Genomic DNA, 26,669 nt, shown 5'->3' with positions numbered 1-26,669 from the left:
AACAGCTGCTAATAAACATAAAGCTGTTACACACAAAGGGCTAGACTGTGCTCAGCCCAATGAAGGGATAGAACAGATATGCTGCTGCAGAGGAAAAATTCAGGCAGATTGATTTCAAGGGTTTTGCAGCAGTGTCTGCTATTTTATGTTTTGTGACACAGCGAAAGCCTTACATTTTTTCAAATGAGAAAACAATTCCAAACATTTTTTGCTACAGAAAAAAACCTCAATTTAGAATACTTCTCAGTGACTATATAGCATTCAGTATGACCCAAGCCAGAAAAATTCATTGTTTTCCCAACGAGCAAAATTTTTAGACCCTTTAAAAAGGTTTAAAGGTTTAAAAAAGTTTGTTGAAGAAACAAACTAATGCTTTGTCTCCAGTTGCCTAAAGAGTATGAGATGAGATCCTGAGTCAACACTCAGGCAACCACCAAAGCAGATACTGAATGCTCCTGCAGAACATACCAACTGCTCTTACCTTACAGATTAACACCACAGCCCCTTTCTCACCCCATCCCTCACATCATTCAGAGCCCACAAATTGCCATCAGGGGCCTCTCAACCTCACTGTGCTGAGGCAGGCAGTGGGCTGTCCCCACGCAGGGTCACCAGCTCAGCTGCCCAGAGACACAGCCCAAAGCTCTCTGCAGCTTTGTGTTCCTCACCACAGCTCAGCTCCAGCCTCTGCCCCACCAGCTGCACAACCACAGGGTCCCTGGAGGCCACGCAGTGGCAAGGGTGTTTGTTCACAGGGATGCAGGTCAGTCAGAAAATTTCTGATACAAGCATCAACTGTGTGCCTTTGAAAGATTGATGCCTACATACCATATCAATAACTGGCTTTCATCTTTTCAGAATTTTTTCTGTTCATTTTGAAGTCTTTGGGATTTTATTTTTTTTTTTCCTTTTGTCTATACGGGCAAATGTTATTACCACCTCTGTTTCCCTTTGTTCCTTAAAAAAACCCAGAATGCACATAATTTCTGAGTTGAAGAAATAATTTCTGCTTTTGAGCCTCTGAAAAAAGCCAGTTGAGGGACTATCTAGCTATATGTAACTAGATCATTCTTTCAGGGAGAAACAAAAGAAAACAAAGAGCTCCAACCAAGGAATCCAAACACAAAATCTGTGAAATGAAAATTCATGTACTCGTGCCTCAGAGGTTTTGGCCTTCGTTCCTAAAACACACAGATCCATATACAAAGCTTTTTCATCTCTGAAATATGCAACAACACTTTTATTGAAACTGCAGGAAACACACCTGAATAAAACCCAGTTATTTCGAACGGAACTGAAGTATTGTGTGCCTTGATACACCATTCCAGCTGGATGAAAAGCATGTCCAACACTGTCTTCCACTTATTTGAATGACATGCTACATAGCACTTTTTAAAAAAATCTGCAATATATTCACTTCATGTGTTGTGCAGGACAACTACTACTAATGTATATGAATATCATTACAGAAAAATATTTTAGAAGCTGGAGTTACTGATTGACTAGAGTCTATTTAGATGCCTATTTACACATGGGGAGACAATTTTGTGGCAAATAGCTGAGAGAGGAAGTTGAGCTAACCCTCCTGCACTACAAACATGGAGAGCTGCTTTGGGAATTTTGCCTGAAAATACCCTGTTTACTTCAGACGGATCCAGTAAAACAGTGCAAAGGGGAATAGACCACTCAATAGTAAAAAAAATACTGTCTGATGGATGGAGCAGATAACATAAGTTATTAACTGTAGCACTCTTTCTTGCTAGTTTTTGAATACGCTCTGCCATAACACGTGCAGAGAAAGTATTTTGAGAGCTTCAAATTATGATTCTCGTATAAATGTGAAGAAGTAATATTGTACATTCCAGAAACCTCTTCATTCATAAAATATTCCTTACCATATGTCTGTAAACTAATAGCAATCACCAAAATGGCATGAAACATGGCACAAAAAAGTGTGAAAAATAACACATGACAGAGATCTGATACATCTTCAGGAAGAAAGAAGTTTCAGGGGAAAACACTGCAATGTCAGCAACATTCAGTGGCTATCAGAAATTTATTTCTACTAATTTTGTCATTACCAATTAATCCCAACTGTACTGACAGGAAAAGGTCAAAATGGAAATAAATTAAGATTATTTCAATCATTACATATAGAAAAAATAATTAACTCAGTATGTTTATCTATTTTTTGCTAGCTGATTACATGAATGATTGATGACAGGTTCCTTGTTTTCCTTTCCTTCATTTTGTCAGTATAAATGATCAGTATGAAACTAAACTGAGACATTAAATTGTAATTGTTAGAAGCACAAAATATAAAGCAGATGTATCCAGATTATTTCAACTTTCTTGTTACTCTAGTGTAACTTAGTAAAATGCATTTATAGACACAAAAAGAATTCCATTAATAGCAGAAAAAAAACGGTAACCTGACTTACTTTTCTCTCAAATATTACATATCAATATTCAGGCTTCCCTTTTAAAAATGTACCTTTTAATAATTTTATAGAGAAATTATGCAAATGAATGCACTTATTTATTATCAGATAAATACAACATTTATCACTGGATAACTCATGGCTAACAGATTGTGCAAAGAGCTTGTGCAAAGATGCCAAAGCATTCTCAAATGCTGACTAGTGATCTAAACAACACAACCCTAGTATACAGCTTTGGGGAAGATATAAGGGAAAATATTGGCAAAGTCAACTGAAAAATTGTCCTTTGGGTAATGTGAGATGAGGGAAGAAAGCGAGCTAAGGAGTCAGTGTGTTCTCTTGTCTGCCCATAAGTGTACACTCAGCATCCTCCCAGCACAGAAATGGTGAATTAGACCACTACTAATGCAAGGATTTTCTTTTCTTACTCACTTCACAAGCAAGAGAAGCAAGACCTAAGTTCTGAAATCATTCCAAATTTTTGAGGACAGATGAAATACTGCAACTCTGAAGTGAGGACTGAAGCACAGTTTCCTCTGAGCTGACCAAAAATTGCTGGCTGAGCTAGGAAAGTTAACTGAGTGCAACTGCATTTTTGGAAGTTAAAGGAATTGACCCAGAAGACTGAGGAGACTGCTTTTATATGGGATTCAAAAGAAAGTAGAATATCTTTTTCCCAGAGCGATTCACAGTGGTAAGTGTTTGAGAGCTTGAAACCTTTGTTACTTACAGAATTTACTGTTGAGAACACAACTGAAGGAAGTCACTGGCCAAATCTGTGGCTTTCTTTGCACTTCTGAAGAAACTACCTGACTCTGAAGCAGGTTTTTTTTTGTTTGGTTTTTTTGGCTTTTTTTTTTTTTTTTTTTTGTTTTTTTTGGTTTTTTTGTTGAAGACATGTCACATCTCTTTTCACTACTTGGGAATACTAGAGACAGCTGAGCTCAAATTATGCAGATAGTCTGAGTTCACATAACTCTAATTTTGAACCAGAGGAAGTGTGAATTCAGGAGGAATTATTTTCTTCCTATCTCCATACCAATTCTGGCTTCAGTTAATATGCCCTCCAAGAAAGTCAGTTACTTTTCCTCATAGATCCCTAATTACTGTGCACCACAGTATTAGGATTGCAAAAGTGACTATTAGACACGTTTGGGTTGAAGGGAACCATTTGTGTGTGCTTAGGAAGGATCTTCTCAGCTCACTCAGTTTGGTTGTGCTGTGGTTTCCCTTGTCCAGATATGAAATTGATAACCAACATGACAATGCAAGTTGTCTGAATAAGACAGGTATCCGACTGGAAGGTATCATAAGGATCTTTTCAGACAACTCTGAACATACTTTTTTTCCCCCAGAAATCTTCTGAAGTCCGTGGGAAAGATAGTATTGCACCTCTACTATTCTGGCCCATTCAATATCCTAACTGGGAAATCCACTTGCCCCAGAGCATTACTTCACTAGTCTCACCTTGTGATACCTGTTCTCTATGTTCAGCTCCATCTAACACATCCTATTCCTACTGAAAGAATTACGCCATTCAAACAAAATATAAAATCACGGGTAACCTTCAGCATTCACAATTATTCATGAGAATTCGCCTCTTGACATTGTTCAATCCTTATCAGCAGAAGGAATCCAAAACCACATCACAATGAGACTGACATTCAGGTGAATTGCCAAAGTGAAAGACCCCACCAAGATGGCGTGTCCATATTACATGAAAATGTATATCAAATACATGTCTGGGCTAAACGAAAGAACATCACACTGGAATTGCTCCTGCAACTTTTACTTTAGGATTTTATGATACTGCTACTGAAGTGTCCTGTTCAACTGTGGTTTCCTCCATTCTCAAAATATGTTAGAAAATTGGATACAACTTAAGTAAGAGCTACAAGAGTGATTAGACTTCTAAAAGTCATTCCCTATAGTGAAAGACTAAGAAAGCTCAATTTATTTAGTTACTGAAAAGAAGGTTAAGAGAATCACAATACCTACATGTGGAAGAGATTTCTGACAGTAGGCAGCTCATTAATCTAGTGAAAAAGGCATAACAAGATCCAGTGTTTGGATGCTAAAGCTGAAATGAGACTACAAATGAGGCACACTTTTTTCACAGTGACAGTAATTAACTGTTGGAACAATCTGCCCAGGGATGTAGTTGATTCCTTATCATTTAAATGCTTTACATCAACATTAGATAATTTCCAAAGAGATAAGCTTATGTCTCAAACAGATGCAGAAAATACTGGATGAGGTTCTGTCTCAGGTCTGCGAGAAGTCAGCCTGGATGCTTATCAGAGCTGCTGAACATTGCACCTCAACACAACAGTGCCACGACTGCTCTGCACTTCCAGGACCATCATATTTACCCTTTCTGTGAAGCTCAGTTCAGACTGAACAAATGCTGTCTCTAAAATTCACCTTCCTGTTTGACAGGTAAAATGAGAACACTCTCAAGGCAGATAGGGACATTGTCCACAGATCATCCCATGCCACATTCACTGTCTGGCATAATCACTGCTGGAGACCAAAATACCCCAAAACTGCCAATACGTACATAGTGTAAAGCTGTTTGAGCACTGACTTTGCCAGATGCTTCTACCCAAGGAACATTTCTTGGGCTGACTATAAGCCAGTGATGAGTGAGCAGACACATAGCAAATGGTCTCTCAACAGAGCTGCCTGTATGTAAAATACAGTTCCTTTATGTCTAATGAGTCTGTTGAAGAAACAAGAAGCTCCAGGAGGATGCTGAAGAAACCAACTAAAGCCAAATGTATGATGAGGTGAGGTGAGCTGCTAATTTTCCTCTCAGCTCCTTAGTAACATTCAGAAAAGAAAACTTGCCCTTTAAATCTTCAGGATAGGATGTTGGAGCAAAAGAATAGCAGAGGAAAAAAAAACAAAAAAAGAGAGATAGAAGCTGCAAAAAGCAGGACAAAAATGAATAAATAACACCACCAATACATGAAATAAGTAGAAAGAGCTTGTATAGAGAGGTAAAGAGAAAATAGTGTTTTAAAATAGATGACGAAAAAAAATTATCTTCAGAAGAACAAAATTAAACACCCCGTTTATTCACCTCTAGGAAGGGATAGAAAGAACCATTTAAAATGTAAATTAAAAAAAAAAAAAAGAAAAAATAAAGCACTCAGAATGTTGTAGGAAGTGCACAGAAAATCAATCATGCCTGGACTTGTTATACAATATACGTGCTATAGAGTTTTGTAGATTTTTTTTTTTAGAATACCTAGTTATATCTTTTGTTGTTTTTATTGACACTTTAGAGATTAGCAATGGACTACAAAACCATTAAAAATTACTGAAGTGTTTTTTTTTATTTATTATGAGATACAACTAATTAAGACAATATAACACAGAGATTCAATATAAAATGGATTAGCAATATTCCTCCTATTTGATTTCTTCATTACCTACTCTGAGTGCAAATCTTCTCCAAAAATACGGAAAAATATCTCCTCATAGACACAGGTTAAATTTCTAAATGGATTAAACTTCCTTTCATTGAATCCAGCATTCTTGCAAAGGACATGAAGACAGTGCTATTGGTTAAGAACTGTACTCTTGGTCTTAGGACAAGGGAAGAGAGCTCTGTTCCCTGCTCTAACACACTTCTCATGGGATACTGAAAAGTCACTCTTGGCAAATGTGCTCAGCAGCTGCTCCTTATGATCAGATTACCAAAGTGCTGAAATCTTTTGAAAATCTGGCTATTTATTTTGTTGATGAATAGGATCATAGATCTTTTGAAATCTGGCTCCAGTTGGAGTGCTGTGCTCTTTTGAAAAAGTAGCCCTAAATCTGTATATGCCTCAATTTCTCTATTAGCATTATCAGCACTGTTCTGCATCAAGAGGATGAGAAACAGTTCACATACACAGTAATTCAAATTTGAAAGGGGATTTACAGAAGTACAATTGCTCTTATAAATGTAGAAATACAATATGTATTTATAAAAGAAAATAAAAAAGCAGTTCCTGATTTTTCCTAACTTTTGCAGAAATGGTTTTCTTTAAGATCTACAGTGATGTAGTGTTGACAATATTATTGTACTTTCTATAGGTGAAGTTTGGGAATTGTCTCTATGCATTAAAATGTGACCAAAGATATTTCTCTGTCTTCCTTTTATGGTTATAAATATGTATTTAACTACTTTACAGAGGATGAAATAAGACACAGAACTTTGTACTTGCATGTGGTACCATTCCATGCAAAGCAAAGCAAAAATAATTTTTATAGAATAGAAATAGAATGCAAAGTGACAACACACACATGTTTGTGCAGATGCACTCAGCCAACTCTATGAGTAAATATGATAGGGAATTATGAGCTCAAGCACTGAAATTAAGGTAAGAATTTTCTAACAGCTCCATTTAGGAGGACAACTGGTGTTTAAGTATTTTGTGAGGCGCTTGCCTTTCTTTCCTTCCATAGTAACAGAAAGAGCAGTGACTAAAACCTTTGAAATTTAAAATAAAAATATTCACTTTGGCTTAAAAGCTAGCAAATAAACAGAGAATTATGTTTCTTAAGGGAGCTTGATATTTTAAAACAACACGAATTCCCCAGCTGTGTAGTGATTCTTATTTCACTTGTGATCTCGGGTAGATATAGAAGCTTACATGTTCTCTAAATTGTAAGCTCTATATGAAGGATGTTCTTTAATTACTGACAGCTAATGAAAACAGTTTTTACTGATCTCTCTAATGTCCTGGGAAAGTCTTTACTATGGATTCATTGTATTCTACTTTATATCCCTGATTGAAATGGGAGACCACAAGAGCATAGGGATTTGGTGGAAACTCAATTTCCTTCCTCTGGCTTCAAACAGAACAGTTGCAGAAATTAAGCTGCGTTGATATTGTGGTCAAACTTTGGCCAGACTGTGGTTATACTTACATACTATAGAGATATAAAATCACAGCACTTTGGTTTTAAAAACTGCTGGATCTACCATCAGTATCTAAATCTTGCTCTGTTGATAAGAGGGGTATAATATAACTATTACCTGACAATAAATATTATTATTAAACACATATGCTTCACTTCCAGTGCTCCATTATTTACTCCAAATATTGAGACAGTCACTTTGGAAAATGCTAGTAAATATACAACTGCAAGCATATGAGATGGGAAACATAGATTTTTTTTTATTTTTTTTTAAAAATTGTCTTTCATTTCAGACAAAATATTTTCTTTGAGTCATAAGTTTTTACTTGCAATATAGAGTGATGCAACTTTTTGTGAAACAAATACTGTAAAAACCCATTCAGTTACAGTGCTTTATTCCCTCTAAGCACCACAATCTGTGGGGTTTTTTTAATTATTTGTTTGTTCGGTGGGTTTTCTAGGTTTCTGCTGCATTCATTATCAGTTGATTAATTTAATTCTTCATACAGATTTATATATTAGGCCTGCAATAGATATCCCTCAATAAGATCTAAAATCAGGATTCATCTGATGGGAGGTATATGGTAGGAGTTCAGATGACCCAGAAAACCAGTAAGCTACAATAATAGAAGACTAAGCTCCATTGAATTTAACAGAGCTTTATGTATGTCCTTACATCCTCTGCCCAGCTGGAGACTAAGGTATGAATGAGGAGACTAAGGTATGAATGCTATGCTGAAACTGTTAAATCCAACCACAAGGTCCAATTCCTCAACTGCTTCCATTTGCAAAATGGTGCACTATGATATTAAGCTTGACTGAGGCATGTCCAAAGCATTGTTCATAGCAAAGACATTTCCCTTCTGCTCAGAAAAGCGCGAATAAAAAGACAAATAGAAGTTCCTTCAGATACTGCAATCTGCAGATAGAAACAGCCTTTTTTCATTTTACATATCAAAAACTACAGCAGCGATTGCTGTTCCTGATTACTACAAGCAAAAAGCAGAACAAGCGCTTTTGGCACACCAGATTCACTGCACATCTGTAATTGGCTAACCACATCATGTGCATTATTTCAAAAAGTTATGGAGACTGCACATATAATTTAAGATATTCATGCTTCTAAAAAAGAACACCTGGAGCTAACCCATGCAACATAAAACATGAATGTAAAAATCACATGCAAGCATTTTATTAATAGTTGTTTATTAAGAGGATGTTATGGCACTGACTTTATACAAAAATTTCTACTGGATGAAAATCCGTATCATTATAGCGACAAGAAATTAACTTGGTTTATATTTGGATGTTTTCCCTGGTTTATTTTAGTATCATTTCTAAGCTTGGAGCCAAAGCAACCATCAGTACTCCTTCTGATATGTTTACCTCTGCAAGTCTCAAGCCCATGCTTTTGCCGAAACACACTCAGTCAACACCATCAATGTTCTCAACCATGAACTGCAATGACAACACTCACCACCTTTTAGCAGGAAAGAGGAAAGTATGTTGTCAACTTAGGAGTGAATTTTTATTGACATGCTAGGGACTACTGTACACAGAAAGACATGCACATTTAAAGAAGGAAGAATGAAGTGAAAAGTTAAAAACTTTGTGTCTCCTTTAAATATTAATATTATTCACCTAACTTTTTTCATTACAAAGGGTGCATTAAAGATGCAAACATATAGAGAAAAATTCAGGACTACAAAGGGGAGAGAGTCAGTCCTGCACACTGAATACAAGAGGAAGACATTTTTCATATTTGGGGTTTCAGATCTGTACTCAAAAAAACGCCAAATGGCTAAGAATAATAAGTTGTATTAAAAGAATATAGTGAACATGCAATACTGACCAAGTCATTATAACAGCACAAGAAGAGAAAGGAAGATGAATTGCAGTGTAATAAAATGAAAATACAATAGTTACTGTGAGTGAGAGAGAAGACACTAAAGTCACCTTTTCTATTTCCTCTCTCTTAAAGCACTTACTGTTTGGTTGTTTTCCTATTTAATTGTTAAGTTTCAAGGTGGAGTTCTAGCAATAAACAACTGGTGTAAGGACTGACATCTGACTGACAACATTTTAGAAAAAGTATTAATTTGTTACCAGCAGTAAATGTTTTGCGTCTCCACAGAAGTGATGGATAGAACTTTTTATGATACAAATAAAGCACCATGAGAAGGTAAATCATTCTATCATTTCTGCTAGCAGAACTGGAAAGATCAGGTAGGGTTTTTTTTATGCCTTTCTTCATTAAAAAAAATCAGAAATATATAAACTTGGAATGCTTTTCGCATTATTTCTGTTCTGCTTCACAGAAACCCAAAACATTTCCAAATCTTTTAATTCCAGTAGCCGAGCATTTAGGACAGCAATGAAAACATTAAAATAATAATAACAGTAATAGTAGTAGTAGTAGTCATAGTAGTATTAATAATAATAACTACACAACATCAACAACAGCATTCTTATATTGAACCAAATGAATTTTAGGTTTGATTTACTAAGTTATATAGATTGCTGTCCATGATCCAAACATCATTGCAATTTGAAAATTTTTAATCAGCATTCAGGGCATGTTTATTTCCAGTTTCTTGATTATCATACCCAGAGCAGTTCCTGTAGAAAAACATACTCCTTTCTTAATAGTAGCTTTCACTTCAAACAGTGTTCCAAGATCAGTTATGTGTTCAACTGGGTTCTGTCAATATAATATTCTTATATTATTTTAAAACCTTAATTGTTATGAACTAGGATATCAAATGCCTTACAAATACTTCAGTATACAAGGCATATCCTGGTTAACTGGACTTGCAATTTCAGATATTTAAGCTAGGGTTGCTTGGTAAGAATTACTTTTCATTTATCCATGTTTATTAAAAAATATAACAACCTTACTTCTACCCCTTTAGTGCAGGAAACTTCCCAATATCCTGCCTATAATGCTTTGAGGGTGAAACAGGTCAGTACTGAAAACTTCACATCACCAGCACTCACAAAGTATGGATTATCCTGAAAATTGTATTGTATTGTAATCTGAACTCAAAAGAGTAGAATTGATTCTGCACAATCAAGCACTTAAACAAGCCTTATCAAGCTCTTCTGCCTTTTCTGCATCATTGCTGCTAAAGAGCATAATACTGTTGCCAGAATTATTTAACATTTCTAATACAAATAAACCCATTTTTTCTTGAATTTTTCTAATCCCATCAGACTTTTTTTTTCTTAATGTCTCTACTTGTCTTTGCCAACATTCTGCACCTTGGACAATCCAGTTTATCTTGCTATATATTTCCGTTTAATTCCCTAAGTTTTCTATAAATACTCACAAATATTTTTTCAAGGTAATTATTTTACTGTCATCCCAGAAAAGGACACAGTTTTAGAGTTTTCATGTGCATAGGAAATTATAATTTCATACTTTTTTTCTTTAGGGGTTCTAGTTCTAACATTTTTTCCTAATTTTTTTCCATCAAATTTTTTCCTCACAATCAGTTTCACCCATAAGTTTCCCCACTAGGCAATTAGTCCCCCAAATGCACTAAGTATATTTGCTGGCACCCTCCTCCATTTGCCTAATTTGAAGTCAATCAGGTCACGATCACTTGTCACCAGACAACCACCAACTCAGTCCCATATTCAATTCATCTTGTCTATGACAATGAGGTTCAAACAGAGTTACCTCATTTTGGATCCCATATCCTTCATACCAGAAAGCCATCAATAATTCTCTCAGAGAACAGTCATGTTTTACCACTGACCTCCTGAAATTTTCAGCACCTGGTTTCTGTTACATTCAAAATCCCCCCAGTCATCTTTAACTCGTGCAACAGGTCAAAGACTAAGGTACCTCCTCCTATGGCAACACTGCCACATAAACAGGTTTACAATGAAAAAAACATTATGTTTATAATCAGTGCTTGATACAGAAATGCAGTCAGAGCACAATAGTAGCCTATATATAAACAGGGACCAGATTCTCATAAGAACAATGCCTGCAAGGCAGGGAGAAATAAATTACAGGGCTATCTGAATTCTCCAACACAAGAGCTGAAATTCTGCACAAAGGATCTTTTCATATCAAGGAAGAACACCAATTCATCTGCATTATCCAGTTTTCATCTGATTGATTTTTCACATCAGACTTTGAAAAACAACATCTTAGGCCAAAAATGCTGTGGAAGAAAGTGATTCGTACTTTGCCCTTATGGATGGTTTCCCTGAGACAGAATTGTGCAGGGGCTCAGAACAGAAGGCTGGTCTTACTGGAAGGCTTGTGGGTTTTAGCAGGGAAAGGCTTGTACTATCCTGCACTTCCTGCTCAGAAGACAACACTCAATTTAAAAATATAAAAGGCTAACAACAGGTAATGTTATTTAAAGTGTTTCCACAATGAGGTCATGCAGAAGAGAACTTGCTCATCTCTTATAAATGCATACATATCTAGCACAAAAATTATTAGAAAAAGATATTTAAATTAATGAAAATAATTCCACTTGACATTTGGGATAACAATTACCATACTTTCCAATTATCATTATTGCTTGTTTTCTTTCCCAGAGAATTCAAAGTACTGGACTTATTTCCTCAACCCCAAGCCCTGCAGTATGATATGACATCAAGTTCTTCTTCAGCCTAGCCTTATATACTTTATTTTGAGAATGGAACCTTTGAAAAACATGAGAGTTTGAAGGAAAAATGTGCAATTTTGTATTAAAATGTAATTATTTCTTCTTGTGTTTATCAATCTTTTAAAATCTCTCTACCAATGCAGACTTGAAGTAACATTGAGTATTTTATTGCAAGGAACTTTTCAGAGTTTTATTTACTTATATTGAACAGGAATAATTCGGATGAGAAATATTTCAATACACCACAAATACTTCTGAGAGAATCTGATTTCTCCTCCAACTGATATATATTAATTCCAGAATACGAATGCATAGAACTATCTAATTGCAGAACATGGAACACTAAAATTAGAGACAGCTAAACTAAAATTGGCATTCCTTACACAACCTACCAGTCAGTCAGTACTATTTACTGAAGTCCTTTTTCACTCCCCAGCTACAATCTCTCACTCTTCTCTTACAGCAGAAGTAAGAGGTTTTTTACTTACATAGCATAAAGTGTAGAGTTTTGGCTTAGAAAAATAAAAATTATAAACCCACGTTTAACTTGACCTACCCAAAACTGTCTTACATTTTCTAGTTTACACATGTCATATCTTTCAACAGTAAATAAGACTTGTGGCCTTGCAAAAACACTTGTATCTTCAAAGACAGAAATGCGCACCTCACTTCAATGAAAAAGAAAAAAGAAATTAGAACATGATAACTATTTCAAGGTCATAATGGAAAACTACCATGCAAAGTTAGGCACAGATTTGCAAAATTAGGCACAGAGTACCGGATTTAATTTCTGTTTCAAAAGAAACAGAAACTGTAAAAACTGGAAACTTCTGTTCAAGGCAAAGGGTCGTGAACCTTCTTTACATACTGGCAGTGGGCCTGAGTCAGAACCAATGTCCCCAAAGATTGCCCAAAACCAAAATACACAGCATGACTTTACATCAGCCAAACACATAAACACATTGAAAAACATCACTATGCCTATGAATCAGAAGGAAAAAGGAAGAACATGTGGTTTGGCAAAAGGATTCACAATATAGTGGAAAAGAATGTGAAAACTTGCACAGTCTTTGAATGTTTTGAGAAACAGTTTGTGTTAAAAGTAAAATGAAATTTAAAGTTAATAATTTGAAGACAATATTCCAACATACAAAGGTCCTCACAAGAGTTTGATGCTGGAATAGGACTACAGGGCCTAGTATCAGAATGCACAAGAGGATTTCAAGTTCCATGCCACATAAAGCACCACTTCCTGCCCGAACACACAGTATATAACTATGAAAATACTTCTATTTCCAGAAACTTTCCAAAAACTCCAGTTCAAAAGATTGATAAAAAACCCATTTACTGTTGTCCTCAGAACATATCCCAGAACCAGAAGAAAGACTTTTGGAAGGATAGAAACAGAGAATAGTACTGTTATTGATAATACATTATATGTACTATCAAAGACTGAAAACTTTATTCCTACTGACTATAACATCTTGATTATTTTCTTCCATATGGAATCATACCCCGACCTTTAACAACTGTCTTTAAACCCATCTACTAAAAGTTGTGTATTTGTTTATCAGGACTGATATTTCCTACACACAGAAAGCCTTAGACAATGCACCTAAAGAAAAATGACTGAAGTCTGCTGTATTAGAGGATGGAATTTTTTCCATTTTTAGCAAATGTCAAATCATTGGCTATTGCTTTTAAGATTAATAAAAGATATAATGGCTTTTAGATCGCCTCTAAATAAAGATTACTATGAATGGAGAAATGATTTACCAATAGTCACCACAATGAGATTTCTTTAAAGGTTACAATCATCAGTTATTTAGCTGAAACACTGCTGAGAATGCCCGGTCACTTCTTGAATAATGTATAATGTTCATTGCAGATTTGATCTGTATTATAACAATGCAGATATTTCTAAAATAATGGAGAAAACTATCTGTTGCTTTCCAATTGTTCAAGATATTTCCATGAAGTAATTGACTCTGAAAATATTATATGGAGTCACCTGAGCACTCATTTGCAAGCACAACTTGTAGTGATCACTACACAATAGGCATAAGAAAACAAACTCATCAGCCTTTACAGACTTCTAAGAAAAGCTGTGATAAATACAGGGCAGAGTAAAGGTCCTTCCTGAAATACTAAATTAAAATTATTAAATTTCTGTACAGTGCTAGGGGACAAATTTAAAACTAAACTTTTAAAATGAATGATTTACACAAGCAGACCAACACATCTGGGGGAAGGAAAAAATAGTATTTGCCTACATGATGTAAGTACTTCTCAAATAATTTCCTAAATATCTTTAATTCTATTCAGAAGATTGCTTGTGCACATACAAAGTATAATATCTATTGTTTTATTGTAGGTTTATCAGCCATACTTCTCATGAACCTGCAAGCTATTTATATCAGCTAATTTATACATATGAACTTCTTCAAGGGCAGCAAAAAGCAATCTTAATAAATGAAACTGAATTTCTTTTGATGTAATTTCATGAATGTTTGATCAGAATGCATTAACAGGTTTCTATGTAAGGAGAACTGGTGAAGTCATAAAATATACCTGTACTATGCAGTTAAACCTGCTTATGGGGAATTCTTATAAAACAAAATACTCTTTCATCAAGCGTTGTTTCAATGTACTGAGTCATAAATAATACAATCCTACTTCACATTAAGCTAAGCACCCAAACAGAAGGAACAAAAATTTCAAAACCCCTTCCTGAGCCCCCATACACCTTGCACCTAAAGGAATGAGAACCATAGCACTAGATGGCTGGAGGAGCAGGGTTATCATATCAGATAGGGTGAACAGATATCAGATGCTTACCCAGCTGTTTTTTAGACACAAATATAAATCTAGATAAGACTATTGAATGCTGTTGTCTAAGAATATGATTTTGCTCTTCCTTAAAATTTTTTCTTAATTAGAATGTTTGCACAAAAGAAAGATTAAGTATTCAGGTATATATTCCAGAAGAAGATAATGAAAAATAGATCCCAGATACCCTGAAAATACACACAGATCAACAGAGCTCAGATGTCCAGTACCCCAGGACACCTTGTCGAAGTAAATGCACATCATAGATTGTACTTTACATCAACCTTGAAATACTGTTTAACTGCCTGAGAATAAACTCTAATCCTATAAAAATGGGGAACATTTGCATATTATATCAGAAGCCTAATGAACCATGTAACACTCATGCCCTGGATGATGTCATTACTGCCTTTTTTTTGTTTTTTCATGAGGATTATATATGATGTGGCAGATAATATAAAATAAATATATGTAATGATAGAACTATGTCCAGCTACTAAATCCTCAACCTGAAACTGCCAAAAACCATGGAAGTTTTTGCCCTCCATACCTCTCTCCATCCATTAAAATGTTTAACTTTCCTTAAATAATATCACTTCCTTTAAATGGAAGAGCAGGTAAAAGCCCTTTGTACCATCAATACAAGTAACCCTTCATGGACAGCTGTGGGTTGATAAATAAGATTCTATTTCTACCTCCTCCCTCTACCCTTAAAGGTGGCTTCTTTGTTTGCCTCATGCTATATACATTCAATCTAGTTTAGTTTAAATGAAGAGTTTATAGTTAATAATTTGTGGAAAAAACCTGAAGTGCTCAAATCTCATATGCCTCTTCCAAATATATGTTTCCTCCAAAATGAGAGAGCAGTAGCTAAAATAAAGGAGTATTCTGTGCTGTCAAAGTCAGACACCCAAAAATCTCAGGTTTGGTAACCCTGATTTCTATTACTGCAACTTACTCCCTAATTTAAAATACTTACAAAACAGAGATCACACTCATCCCAATGGGTAGCATTAGTTGAAAAAAATAATACATTACCCAAAAAAGTCCACTTTACACAGGTCATTGGAAAGAATGTTTAGGACCAACATGCATGCAGCCTCTAGTTTGTGGCAATTCACATCTAAAATACAGCTTTTGCTCCCCAGTGGCTCATTTAAGCATTAAAGGAGAGTTTTTAATACTGAAAGCGGTTCATTTTGTTAATAAATGCCTACTGGCTCAAAAGTCAAAATAATTTCTATAGACATTACAAGAGGATAAATAATATCCTAGACTCTCAGCTGAAGATATAAATATTTGGATGTGATGCCTTCAAACTTCAGAAATATACGATTCTACCTTTAAGGTATAGCCAGAAAATTAAGAGACTGAGTTTGTAAATCAAGGAATAATGCCATTTTCCTCTCAAGCATATACTTATATAAAATACTAAAACAAAAGCAACACAATAGCAGGTAAATAACTTGAAACAATTTAGTCTATATCTCCCAGAAGACTTACAGCCCTTTTATCATCAGTTCGTTGTTAAATAAAAAATAATTAAAATAAGAGGTTTATTTCACCTTCACATGGTGTCTTTCTCATGCAGACCTCAGATTTCCACATTTGAATCCCTTTAAAGGATTTGATATGCAGGGAAAGAAGAAAGGATGAAGGTAAAAATTTCAATTTAGAGGTTACTAAAGGCTGCCATATTCTGTAGTACACAACAATATTTATCCCATACCTTTTACTGATGTATTAGGTGGAGGTCCTTCCATCCTCAAGTTCCATGGAGGATCACCTTGATTAGCGAAGTCCCTCATTTTCAGATAGCTAATTGTAAGTCGGATGATGGATGCCTTGTCAAGCTGGCTGGTAATGGCTGCAGGCAGTGGCAACAACTTTGCCAATTCATAGAATTCAAAATTCTCCTTTCCCCGGCGAGAGCGAGCAGCATCTCGGGACTTTTCCTTCCTCAAAGCTTGCAAACTGAAAGAAAATAAAGAAAGTAGGACATCTATCAATATTAGTGTTCTGTCATACTTAACCAATTTACTTTTTCACTGCTGATCTTTTCATCAAATTACCACGTTTTCCAAATGCTGTTGCATATGGATCTATTGACTTCAGGATATATAAAATGATAGTACACACTTGACTGATTAAAGTGAACAATAATACTTGAGTTTTGGTGGTAGGCAACATATCATGTAACTACTCAACTCACTTTAGCCACTTCCTTTTTAGCCTACCTTTCCCTTGTCTTCAGTCAGTCTCAAGAAAAAAAAAATCCCAAGACTACTGTGTACATGTGAGGTTTATCTGTCTAGGTGCCACTGCTTCTCCTGACTCACTTCAAGCCAATTGTGGCTCAATTTTTGTCAAATTCTGACTCTTGGGAGAAGGCTAAAAACAGATGATTCAAATGTTTGTCACATCTGATGGGATGCACTGCAGCCAAAATGACCAAACAAGTTGTACACTAAATGCTGAGACACCGAAGTTTAAGTCTGGTGCAATAATGTAAAACTTCCTGTATTTCATGAAGCTGTTCTTTAGGAGCTGTTCAATTGTCTTTGAAATGGAAGCAGTAACCTTTGTCAATGGGGTGAGAGAGCTGTTAATACAGTTATGTGATTCACATTTCTGATTGTAATTCACTACCACATACATGGCAGACTGACAACTTTTTGATGAGAAAGGACCTTCTGCTTTACATTGAGCTGTTGGAAATGCAAAGACATTCATTTAATCCTATTGCATCAAGGTATCATTTGCTACCACCAATACAGAATGCACGATGATAGAGCAGGAGTAAAAATCTGAGTAATTTAATTGGTGTAAAACACCTGAATGCAGTGGGATGACAGTGGTTAACACTTGGTTGCTTTTTTTTTTTCCTTTCTTTTATACAGAGCAAAGTGTTCAACTTAGGATATTATAACCTTCAGAACACATCTGCCTTGATGGATACAGTTTGGTGCTCATAATGGGGCTGGTGTCTGTCCATCACTGTGCAAGGTGAGTAGAAACTGATCTTGTACCTCATTAAGTGTCTGTCTTTCCTTGCTTCATTTGTTTACCTACTAATTTGATGAAGTTAAAGCCACAATTCCATTAGCTAGTCATTGGTTTACTGCAGAGTTAGAATACAACTGGTGTATAATAGAAAAACAAATGCTTTTATCCAGCTTCCACAACCCTCCCTGAAACCTTGGATTTATCCACCAAAAATGATGAGATCCACAAAAGCACTCTGACATATGAAGTAAATCAGTAGAATTGAGGCATCCAGATAAAACACCATGAAGCTAAGAGCTCTATTTACCTGTTTTTCTAATTTGGGATTAAACTACAGAGTTTATCTTTTTTATATATTCATAACTACCTGCACTACTGTAGCCATCTTTACCACTTCAGACTTGAAGGGGCATGGGCCCTTAACACACAAATGAAATTCCTCCATAACAGTTCCCTTAGTATGGTTGACATGTAACATTCCCTACACAATTCTATACCAATAGCAGCTATACCAAAAAAGACAGTCTGGCTAAGCAATAGGAATGGTGAGATAAAGATACAGTATGAAACAGCACATCCTTACCCACAAGTAAATATACAGAATCCTACTAAATGATACAGTAAAGTACACACTTGGTTTCATAAACTCTATATGAAATGCTAGTATGTTGATTTGGAAATTATATTCTAGGAAAAAAAGTACCTGAAAAATAAGATTTCACAATGCTCATTGTAGATGCATCTCTCTCGAATTTCAAACTGTAGATACCTACCATCACAAATGTGGAAAATCCCTCAAAAGGTGCATTAAATATAACAGGTTAAAGTACTTGATGTACTTCCACAGACACATGGAAGCTACAACTCTGTGAGGTATGAACTGTCCAATGAATTCCAAGGAAGTAGTGTGCCCTCTACAAGTTAAATATATACAACAGCAACATAAGGAAAAGGCAGGGAAATGTCTCTGCACTATTGCTTCCAAGTGAAAGATCAATTTCATGGCACAAGATATGGTCTTTTCTGCCTGTCACCACCTTTTTTTTTTTTTGTTTTTCCCAGAAGTCAAGCCTGAGAATTCAAGTCCCCAAACCAAGTTAGCAGAAGAATTGAGATTATAAATCTGTTCTGAGAGTCAGCACTGAGTTTCACACCCTCTTTCCACGGCACTTAATGATATCCTTACATAAGATGAGAGATTTTTAAAGATCCCTAGTAAAAAAAAAAAAAAAAAAAAAATTACAGAGCTCAGCAACTTCTGAAACTGAAAAATGTTAGAAATTGAATCCTGACAGAATATTCCTTAGAAAGACCAAAGTCTAAATCCACAGTTTACAAATTCTGTAGAGGCTTCAGGAGATTGCTGAAGCTGAATAATATACTGGAATGTAAACTTATGCAAAACATTTCTGGATCAGTAACAGTTTGCAATGGAAGTCACTTAAACTGAAGTGAGGCTACCTGTGCCAGCAAACAGAATTATTTGAAAGCCACCTATGATTATTGAAACTTAAACGACAACAACAACAACAACAATAGAAGGGATTGGGAGCTGACATGATAAACAAAAGAAACTCTTGAGAAACAGTATTGAGAATAACTCACTTTTTTCTCCCAACTCTTGGTTATATTGTCATTTGTGGAAGCTTCATGCGGTGAATCAAGGCAAGGAATTTGTAACTTGGAGCACTCTTCTCTTGGTATCAGTGCCATTAAACTAAATTAAGAAAGAGTGTCTGCTGATATGTGCACACAAGTCCTAATTTCTACTCTATGTAATTCCACTAGGGAAATATGATGTACTGTTGGACACAGCAGTTATGCTGATAAAATGGGTCCTTAATTTGGGAGCAGTGATTTCCTCAGCAGGATGCAAGAATTCATTAGATACGACCTAAACATAGCTGTTAATCCTGTCTGGCACCTGAAATTCTGATAGGCAACATCAGCTTCATTGTCAGGTTCTCTTAATAAAGCTAAGAAATGGCACTAATAATCCCAAGAGGATGCTAGAAAAGAGGAGTGTGAAGTTCCCAACAGAAAGCCATGATGCTGACACAGGACCAAAATTCATCTTGGTTCCTGTCACATGAGATCTGGGACTAGAGGTGGTTCTTAGAACATAATGAGTTTGTTAAGTATCAGGCTGCAAAAACTTAGAAATACAAAGACTCTTCTACTAATAAGAAAAATAAAAGTAAGAGAAACTATACACATGTTTACTAAGTGGCTTTCAAATACAATCAGAAAGCAACACCACAAGTTTAAGAGTTCTCAAATGACAGAGAAGATCCTCAACAGTCAGGCAAATCTACATATAATATCCGCAGTACAAATGAGAGTAACAGTGAGAAATATACCCAGGGGATATACATATATATTGATCCCTCTTTGCCTCCTGGGGAGAAGGGGTAGAAGCTAAGACAATTGGATCAGGGTGCATCACTGTACAATGTAAAAGGATGATGTTGTCATACAATGGTGAAATTTCATGCATTCCCTTAAGACATTTCTCATAGAATTTCCATATAGACAGTCCACTAAAGAAGACTAAGAGGTTTCCAGCTGCTAGCTCCTGATAGTTCTGAGAAGCAGTACCATATAAACAAGATATTTAATGGCTTGAAGACTAATGCTATTTTAGATATGGTTTCTAAAATATAGTTTATTTTTCCTTTTAGGGTCTTTCCAGATGGACTGATATAAAGGGGGTCTGGCTTTTATAGATGAAAGGGTACAATAAATACTACCATATAATTCTAAAATGGTATACATGACATTTCTAAAGTAGAATTTCTATTGAAGACACAGCACATGCACAGGACATGATGATATGGTATTGCATAAAAGTTTTATTGGTACTCGTAACTCACTTGTGATTTCATTGTGTTTGTGGTCATTCCAAGCTTAACCTGCTCCATATTTTATTTTAAATAATATTATATACTTTACATTCATAAGCATATACATGCATCCACATCTGTGTGCACACCCACAACACCTTCATGTCTGACCAATTGACACCCATCACTTTAAAGCTGGGACAATCACAGATCCTATTTTTTGCAGCATTTAATGGCAATCAAACATGTTATAGCACATCAACAGATACGCTGACCTAGACAAGGGTTTTTAGCCTATGTTCACAGAATCACAGAATGTTCTGAGCTGAAAGTGACACACAAGGATCACCAAGTCCAAATCTTAAATGAATGGCTGAGCTGGGGAAGGAGTCCATGATGTTAGTGTTATTAGCATCATGCTTTAACCAACTCAGGTTCATAAGGATACCTCGCTTCTCTGTCTCAGTTTGGGCAGGAAAAATCAGTGAAATAATTTAATTATTTGAATTTGCACTTTTAATGAAAACAGGGAAAGGAATGGTTGCAGTTACAAATAATTTTTGCTTGCAATTTCAAAATAGAGCTTGGAAAGAGGTGCCTCACAGTCTTGCCCAGTTTTAGGAAAGCAGCTCACATTTGAATTTCACTTACACTGTTCCCTTAAACTTGATGCAGGTGAGACCCCCCCCAAGCACAGCTTCTCAGAATATCGGTCTCCCTCTGCTCAGCCCCACATAACAGCACTGCTGGGATTTATGGTACCTTCATTGGACTTGCCACAAATAGAGATTGGATTGGAAGCAACGGCCATAAAACAAGGTTTGAGGGACAGGTGGACTGCTGAACTCAAGATATAGTGGCTTGAGCCAATGGACGGCTTATCTGTGTTGTGCTATCATAGTTATCGCTCATTTCCATTCACAAGCACATTTCCATTCACTTTCCTGCTTCACAGAGAAGCATAGCAAACTCTCACAAAGGATGCACAGTATTGTTGAGAATGGTATTGAAATCCTCCTCAATTTCAGTAGAAATTTTAGAAATGCAAATGCCAGAACCGAGCACTACTTCGTATATTACTAAATATTTTCATACTTGTTAACCCAGTTTTTACTGAGCACTAGTGAATTCCTTAAGCCCCTAACAACAATATGGATTAGCAGCAGCAACTTCATATATACAATAACAATATCTAATAATGTTTATAACAGGCTTTATAGAGAATGAAGCAATATGTCTCTGTGTGTATTTTTCTCTTAGTCTAGTCTTTTAAAGTCAAGGATCAAAAGATCCACTATAAACAATATCCAACTCTCTAAAGGACAAAGTCAGATGAATGCTATAACCATTTCACAGAAAAGAAGTCAGACATAAGGGAAGGTTATGCAACATTAGAGTACACAATGAATCTGCTACAAAAAAAAAAAACCTGTGGATAAGTGATCCAGCCCCTTCAGCTCTCTAAAAGAGACATTAATTATGTATGTCCTTTTGGTTACAGTGCTTCCCAATATAAAGAACATGAGCAGGCTTACTTGCTAGTGAGCACAGTTATAGTATTACATAAAGCACTAAATTTATGCCACTCCTGAGTCCATAGTTGTAAATTTGTGCCATTCTATATAAGTAATACTAGAAAGAGTATATTTTTTTCTTACTTTTTCCACACTAATCTGGTGTGACATAATATTACCATACTTGAACATTTTTTGTATTTAACTCAATTTTAGGTCCCTTTCTCTATAATTAATAACCTATTTACATAATGTATGTGTTTATATCATAAAATGTAGTGGATGGTTATGAAAATTTGACTAATACAAATGTTTATACATTCTGATCTATTACAGGAATAATCAATTACCTGTTCCCTCAAAGCCACATCCTTCAGAATCCTTTCTGGGGCTTCAAGCTGACCAGTGAAAACAATGAGGTCCCATTTAAAACAAGCACATTTAAAATCTGACTCTTAATGCCTGGGCAACTCATTAAGATAATATCCTGCTCTACATAAGTGACCACCCAAAAGCCATGTGTGTTCTGTCATACAAAAATCTCTTTTCATTTCACTGATGTTGTGGAACAATTAAGCCTCATTAGAAGTTCAGGGAATGGAATAGCATCAATATTTAAGTGGCTCAGCTATTTGAAACATTTATTGATTTTACTCTATATGACTCTTCTTGTTCCTTAAGTTTTTTTCAAAAGTTAATAGTGGCATCTGAGAAACACTGTTCAATCCAGGTGGATATTAATCTGAACAACAGTGCACATTTTCAGACTAAAAAAAGTTATTTAGACTGTAGGAAAGATGAAGGAAGTAAAGTAAACTAACCTGCGCTGCATAAAAGACCAGTTTTGGAAGTCAAACATCACCATTGGTGGTAGCATGAGCCTAAGGCTTGGTATTATCAATTTTTTTTTTTGTTTTTATGTATTTCTAAAGGTTATGTTCTAGAGAGTTCACAAATATGCATGAAACTGGATGTTTTTTCAGTACAGTAGATTCAAAATATAAAAGAATGGAGCAAGAGAGATAATGCTCTTGTAGATGTAAATTAAAAGAAGAAAAAAAATTCTCACTCAACCTTTTAAGACTAATTCAATTAGTTCTGAAAAATTGATAATGAAAGTATGTTAATATGCTTACCTCTAATTTCTACACTACATTTTGCTATCTTTGGAGATTTCTTTTCTTTTGAGACAACTTTTTGACTTGATATTTTCTCCCTTTCTTTGCTTTTCCTTTGTCTTTCTGCTGTCCTATTCATAGATTTTGTTTTCATAGATTGTCTCTGACCTGAGAGCACAAGAACTTCAAGACTAATAATAACAGTTACAATGTCTGAAAGAGGACACTACTTCTGTGAGGGGAAAACCTCCAAAATCAAAAGCCACATTAAATTTTACCTTCTTTCTTTTTAAGTAGATCTGAGAAGCCAGACGGCAGATTTTTATGGATTTTTCTACTTGTTTGCTTAGGAGATCCGAACATTGCTCAGTCTCACTATTTATCAATTAATCTAGCATACAGCCTCAAAGGAGAAAGGTCGACTTGTGTTAAAAATTCATCCATCAAAAATTCATCAAAGACTTCATCATTTTAACTTGTGAACCTTTGAACACCTACATACTTGTCAGATCTGTGGTCATAGTTAACTGGAATCTATAGTTACCACAGTGCCCATACTTGCTCTGACACGAGCTGCATGAAGAGACTTTCAGGTGAAAGTGCAGTACGTAACCGAGTGAGGCACACTGCCTCCTCAAACTGCTCTTTTTATCAGACAAAGGATATCTAACATCTGACTAAGTTCCAAGTCAGTAAAATCAGACCCTTTCAATGACTGCTTTTCAGAGCAGTACATTTTTGCCCCACCATAAAAAAAAAATCACCTTTCTTACAGGCAAGAACTTGCAAAAAAGGTAAATTTTCTGATATTATCATCAAGGGCTTAGTCCACAAATTAAAGGCATTTAACGCTGTCTAAGAAAAAATAATGTTTTGAGATTTTCTTTAATGTGTGAAGAAGGCTGTATAGTATATGCTGGAAGTTAAAGCTGGAACCTTCAAGTTCAAGGTAAAAGCTCCGCTGCTTAACTAATGCACTGCTCATAGCTGTCATCATTAATTTATGTTAGCCTCTGTAAACATCAAGAGTATAATAGGCCAATTTCACAACTAAATATAGATGCACATTTTGCCCTTATATAAATGGCAGATTGCTGCTGTAGATCATCACTGCAGCAACACGTCAGTAAAGATGCACTGTTTGATGGTCTGATGCTCACACAATATATAAAACCAGTTGTAATGGTTGTTTGGAAGCAAAGTGTAACATAGCAGCAAAATTTCATTTGTTCCACAAACTCAGGATGTATTAAGCTTGGCTGACAAAGACTGTTTGATGTGCTAAATCAGTTTGACCTTCATTTTTGCTTTATATTTCTCATTTAACACATGAAATGACCATTATTTTTTCACCGTATAGGGAAATATGACAGAACTGATTTCTATTAAAACCTTTCTTTGCCTTGTAGAAAGAAAAAAAAACATTTTGCCAAAAGTGCTTTAGCAATTATTGCAAGACTTATAAAAAACAATACCTCTAGTAAGCCAAGCTTTTTATTATATCAGTAAGACTTGAGATTGGTTTTTAGGTGTTGTGGTTTCACAGAAGAGGATCCTTTAATTTTAAATATGTAAACACAGTACAAGGAAATGGTTTGTGTACGCTTGAACTAATAGTTAAACTGAATGTTTTATCACCAATAAGTATCTTTGTTGAACTATTTAAATAACAGGATTTACTTCCAAAGTGAGCCATTAAAGCATAACAATAGGAACATGGCAGGTTTTTTAAGGATTACAAACTTGCCATCCTGCACAGTCTTTTAAAACTAATGTGCACCTTGATATAGAAACCATTAAGGGAGCTGTGACACACTAGTTCAAATCCAAATTCTACAACTAGAACACTAGTGTTTTGATCCTTTCTTCCTATGTTGAACTAAGCAATTGCCAGCCTCCTGATAATAGAGAAACCTTGGTTTTATCAAGCAATTTTGCAGCACCCAATAAACAGCACTTTACCTTGGAGCAACTTGTACATTTCACACCTTAAATTTCTATTTACAAAATCAGCTAATCACTTCACAATTGAACTTCTCAGAACAAAAAATTATCAATTAAAGTGGTTGAAACTCCTGCAAATTATCATTTAGGAATGAAGTAATTGCTTTCATCAGGGCAGAAAAGCCCGCCAGAACAGAAATGTCACTTCAGATTAGCGTTCTCGCTCCTGAAGCTATGGATGACACAGCTGATATAAGACTAAATGCCAAGACCAATCAATTGCTTTTGTGGCTCTGTTCTGAGCTGCTGTAAAAGGGGCCATTTTCTAGGATCTACTCTTCATTATAGTAAATGCTATCTCCTTGGTAACATAATTCCATTTCTCATAAATTCCGTCTGAGAGCATTGTCCTAACAATGGATGTTTGTGGAAAAGAATGCTGTTGGTTTAATGCAAAGAAATTAAGTGTGAACGGCTGTCAAAGTACTATAGTTTGCTTGTTCTTAAACATAAATTGAAGTCTTTACATTAAAAACAGAATACTTTGGCGGAAATGAATGTTCTGAACTAGTGTGATATATTGCTTTTGGAAGTGATGTATTTCTGATTGAGAGTTTAGACTCTTTTCAGAATATCTATGTTCTGTCTATAGTGGGCACGCTCATCCCTAGCAGAGGTTTGTCAGTTTGAGAGAGAGAGAGAGAGTAGATAAACACTCCACTTATTTCACAGCAGTGCAGTTAGGAAATGTGAAACTGCGTAAGAAAACATGGTCTCATTATCATATGACATGCTATTTGTTAGCAGACTCATCTGTGTATAAAAGCTTTCTTTGAACTGAGCCCTTACTGGAAATATCTGTATTTCAATTTGTACTGTTCAGCTTCCTAAAATACTTAGAATCTGAGTTATGGTCTCCAATTAAAAGGATATCTGAGAAGCTAATTTGGTGGAACAGCAGCAATTTCCTGCACTGCTCTCCTCATGACTGAAGTTTGGAAACAAATTCAAGATTACAGGTTTTCGTTCAAAATAGGATGAGAAGTATTCCTCCCTCAATGAGCATAAGCAATTCCAATTAACAACAGCAAGACTTATGTGACAGGAGAATATATTACCACATATGTAAAGAAGCAATTTATCCAGCATTAAGACAAAAAGTGCAAATTTATTGTAGCATTTATATGGGTAACCAAAGAGAGAGCACAGGTAACAGTTGCCAGATTGTGACTGTAGCCCTGAACGATGGCAATCACATTAAGGTATAAAAAACTGCACCCATTAAGTGATCTGGGGAAAAAACAAGAGGACAAGAGAGACACAATGTCACTGGGTGTCACATCTGCCAGCTCGAAGTAAACATAGCACTTTCAACTGCAAAGCCAGGTAGCTTCAGTCCAGGTTCTCTACATATGCTATCTCATATGGC

The 26,669-nt window shown here is 35.6% G+C and overlaps 1 protein-coding gene across 5 annotated transcripts in view; it reads right to left on the bottom strand.

Moving 5' to 3' along the window:
• NPAS3 (neuronal PAS domain protein 3) overlaps window positions 1-26,669 on the bottom strand; it is a 583,018-nt gene that overhangs the window by 391,755 nt on the left and 164,594 nt on the right. For 3 of the 5 annotated variants that reach the window (XM_062495137.1, XM_062495139.1, XM_062495138.1), the window contains exon 2: window positions 16,545-16,789. In XM_062495137.1, coding sequence (XP_062351121.1) covers window positions 16,545-16,789 — 245 coding nt within the window. Of the gene's footprint in view, window positions 1-16,380; window positions 16,432-16,544; window positions 16,790-26,669 lie in introns of all 5 variants that reach the window. The other 2 variants (XM_062495134.1, XM_062495135.1) reach the window with 1 other exon arrangement.

This window comes from Cinclus cinclus, chromosome 6 (assembly GCF_963662255.1).
Source record: "Cinclus cinclus chromosome 6, bCinCin1.1, whole genome shotgun sequence".
Classification (NCBI taxonomy): domain Eukaryota; kingdom Metazoa; phylum Chordata; class Aves; order Passeriformes; family Cinclidae; genus Cinclus; species Cinclus cinclus.
Note: the sequence above shows the minus strand (reverse complement) of the source record. Positions and strands in the feature narration are given on the sequence as shown.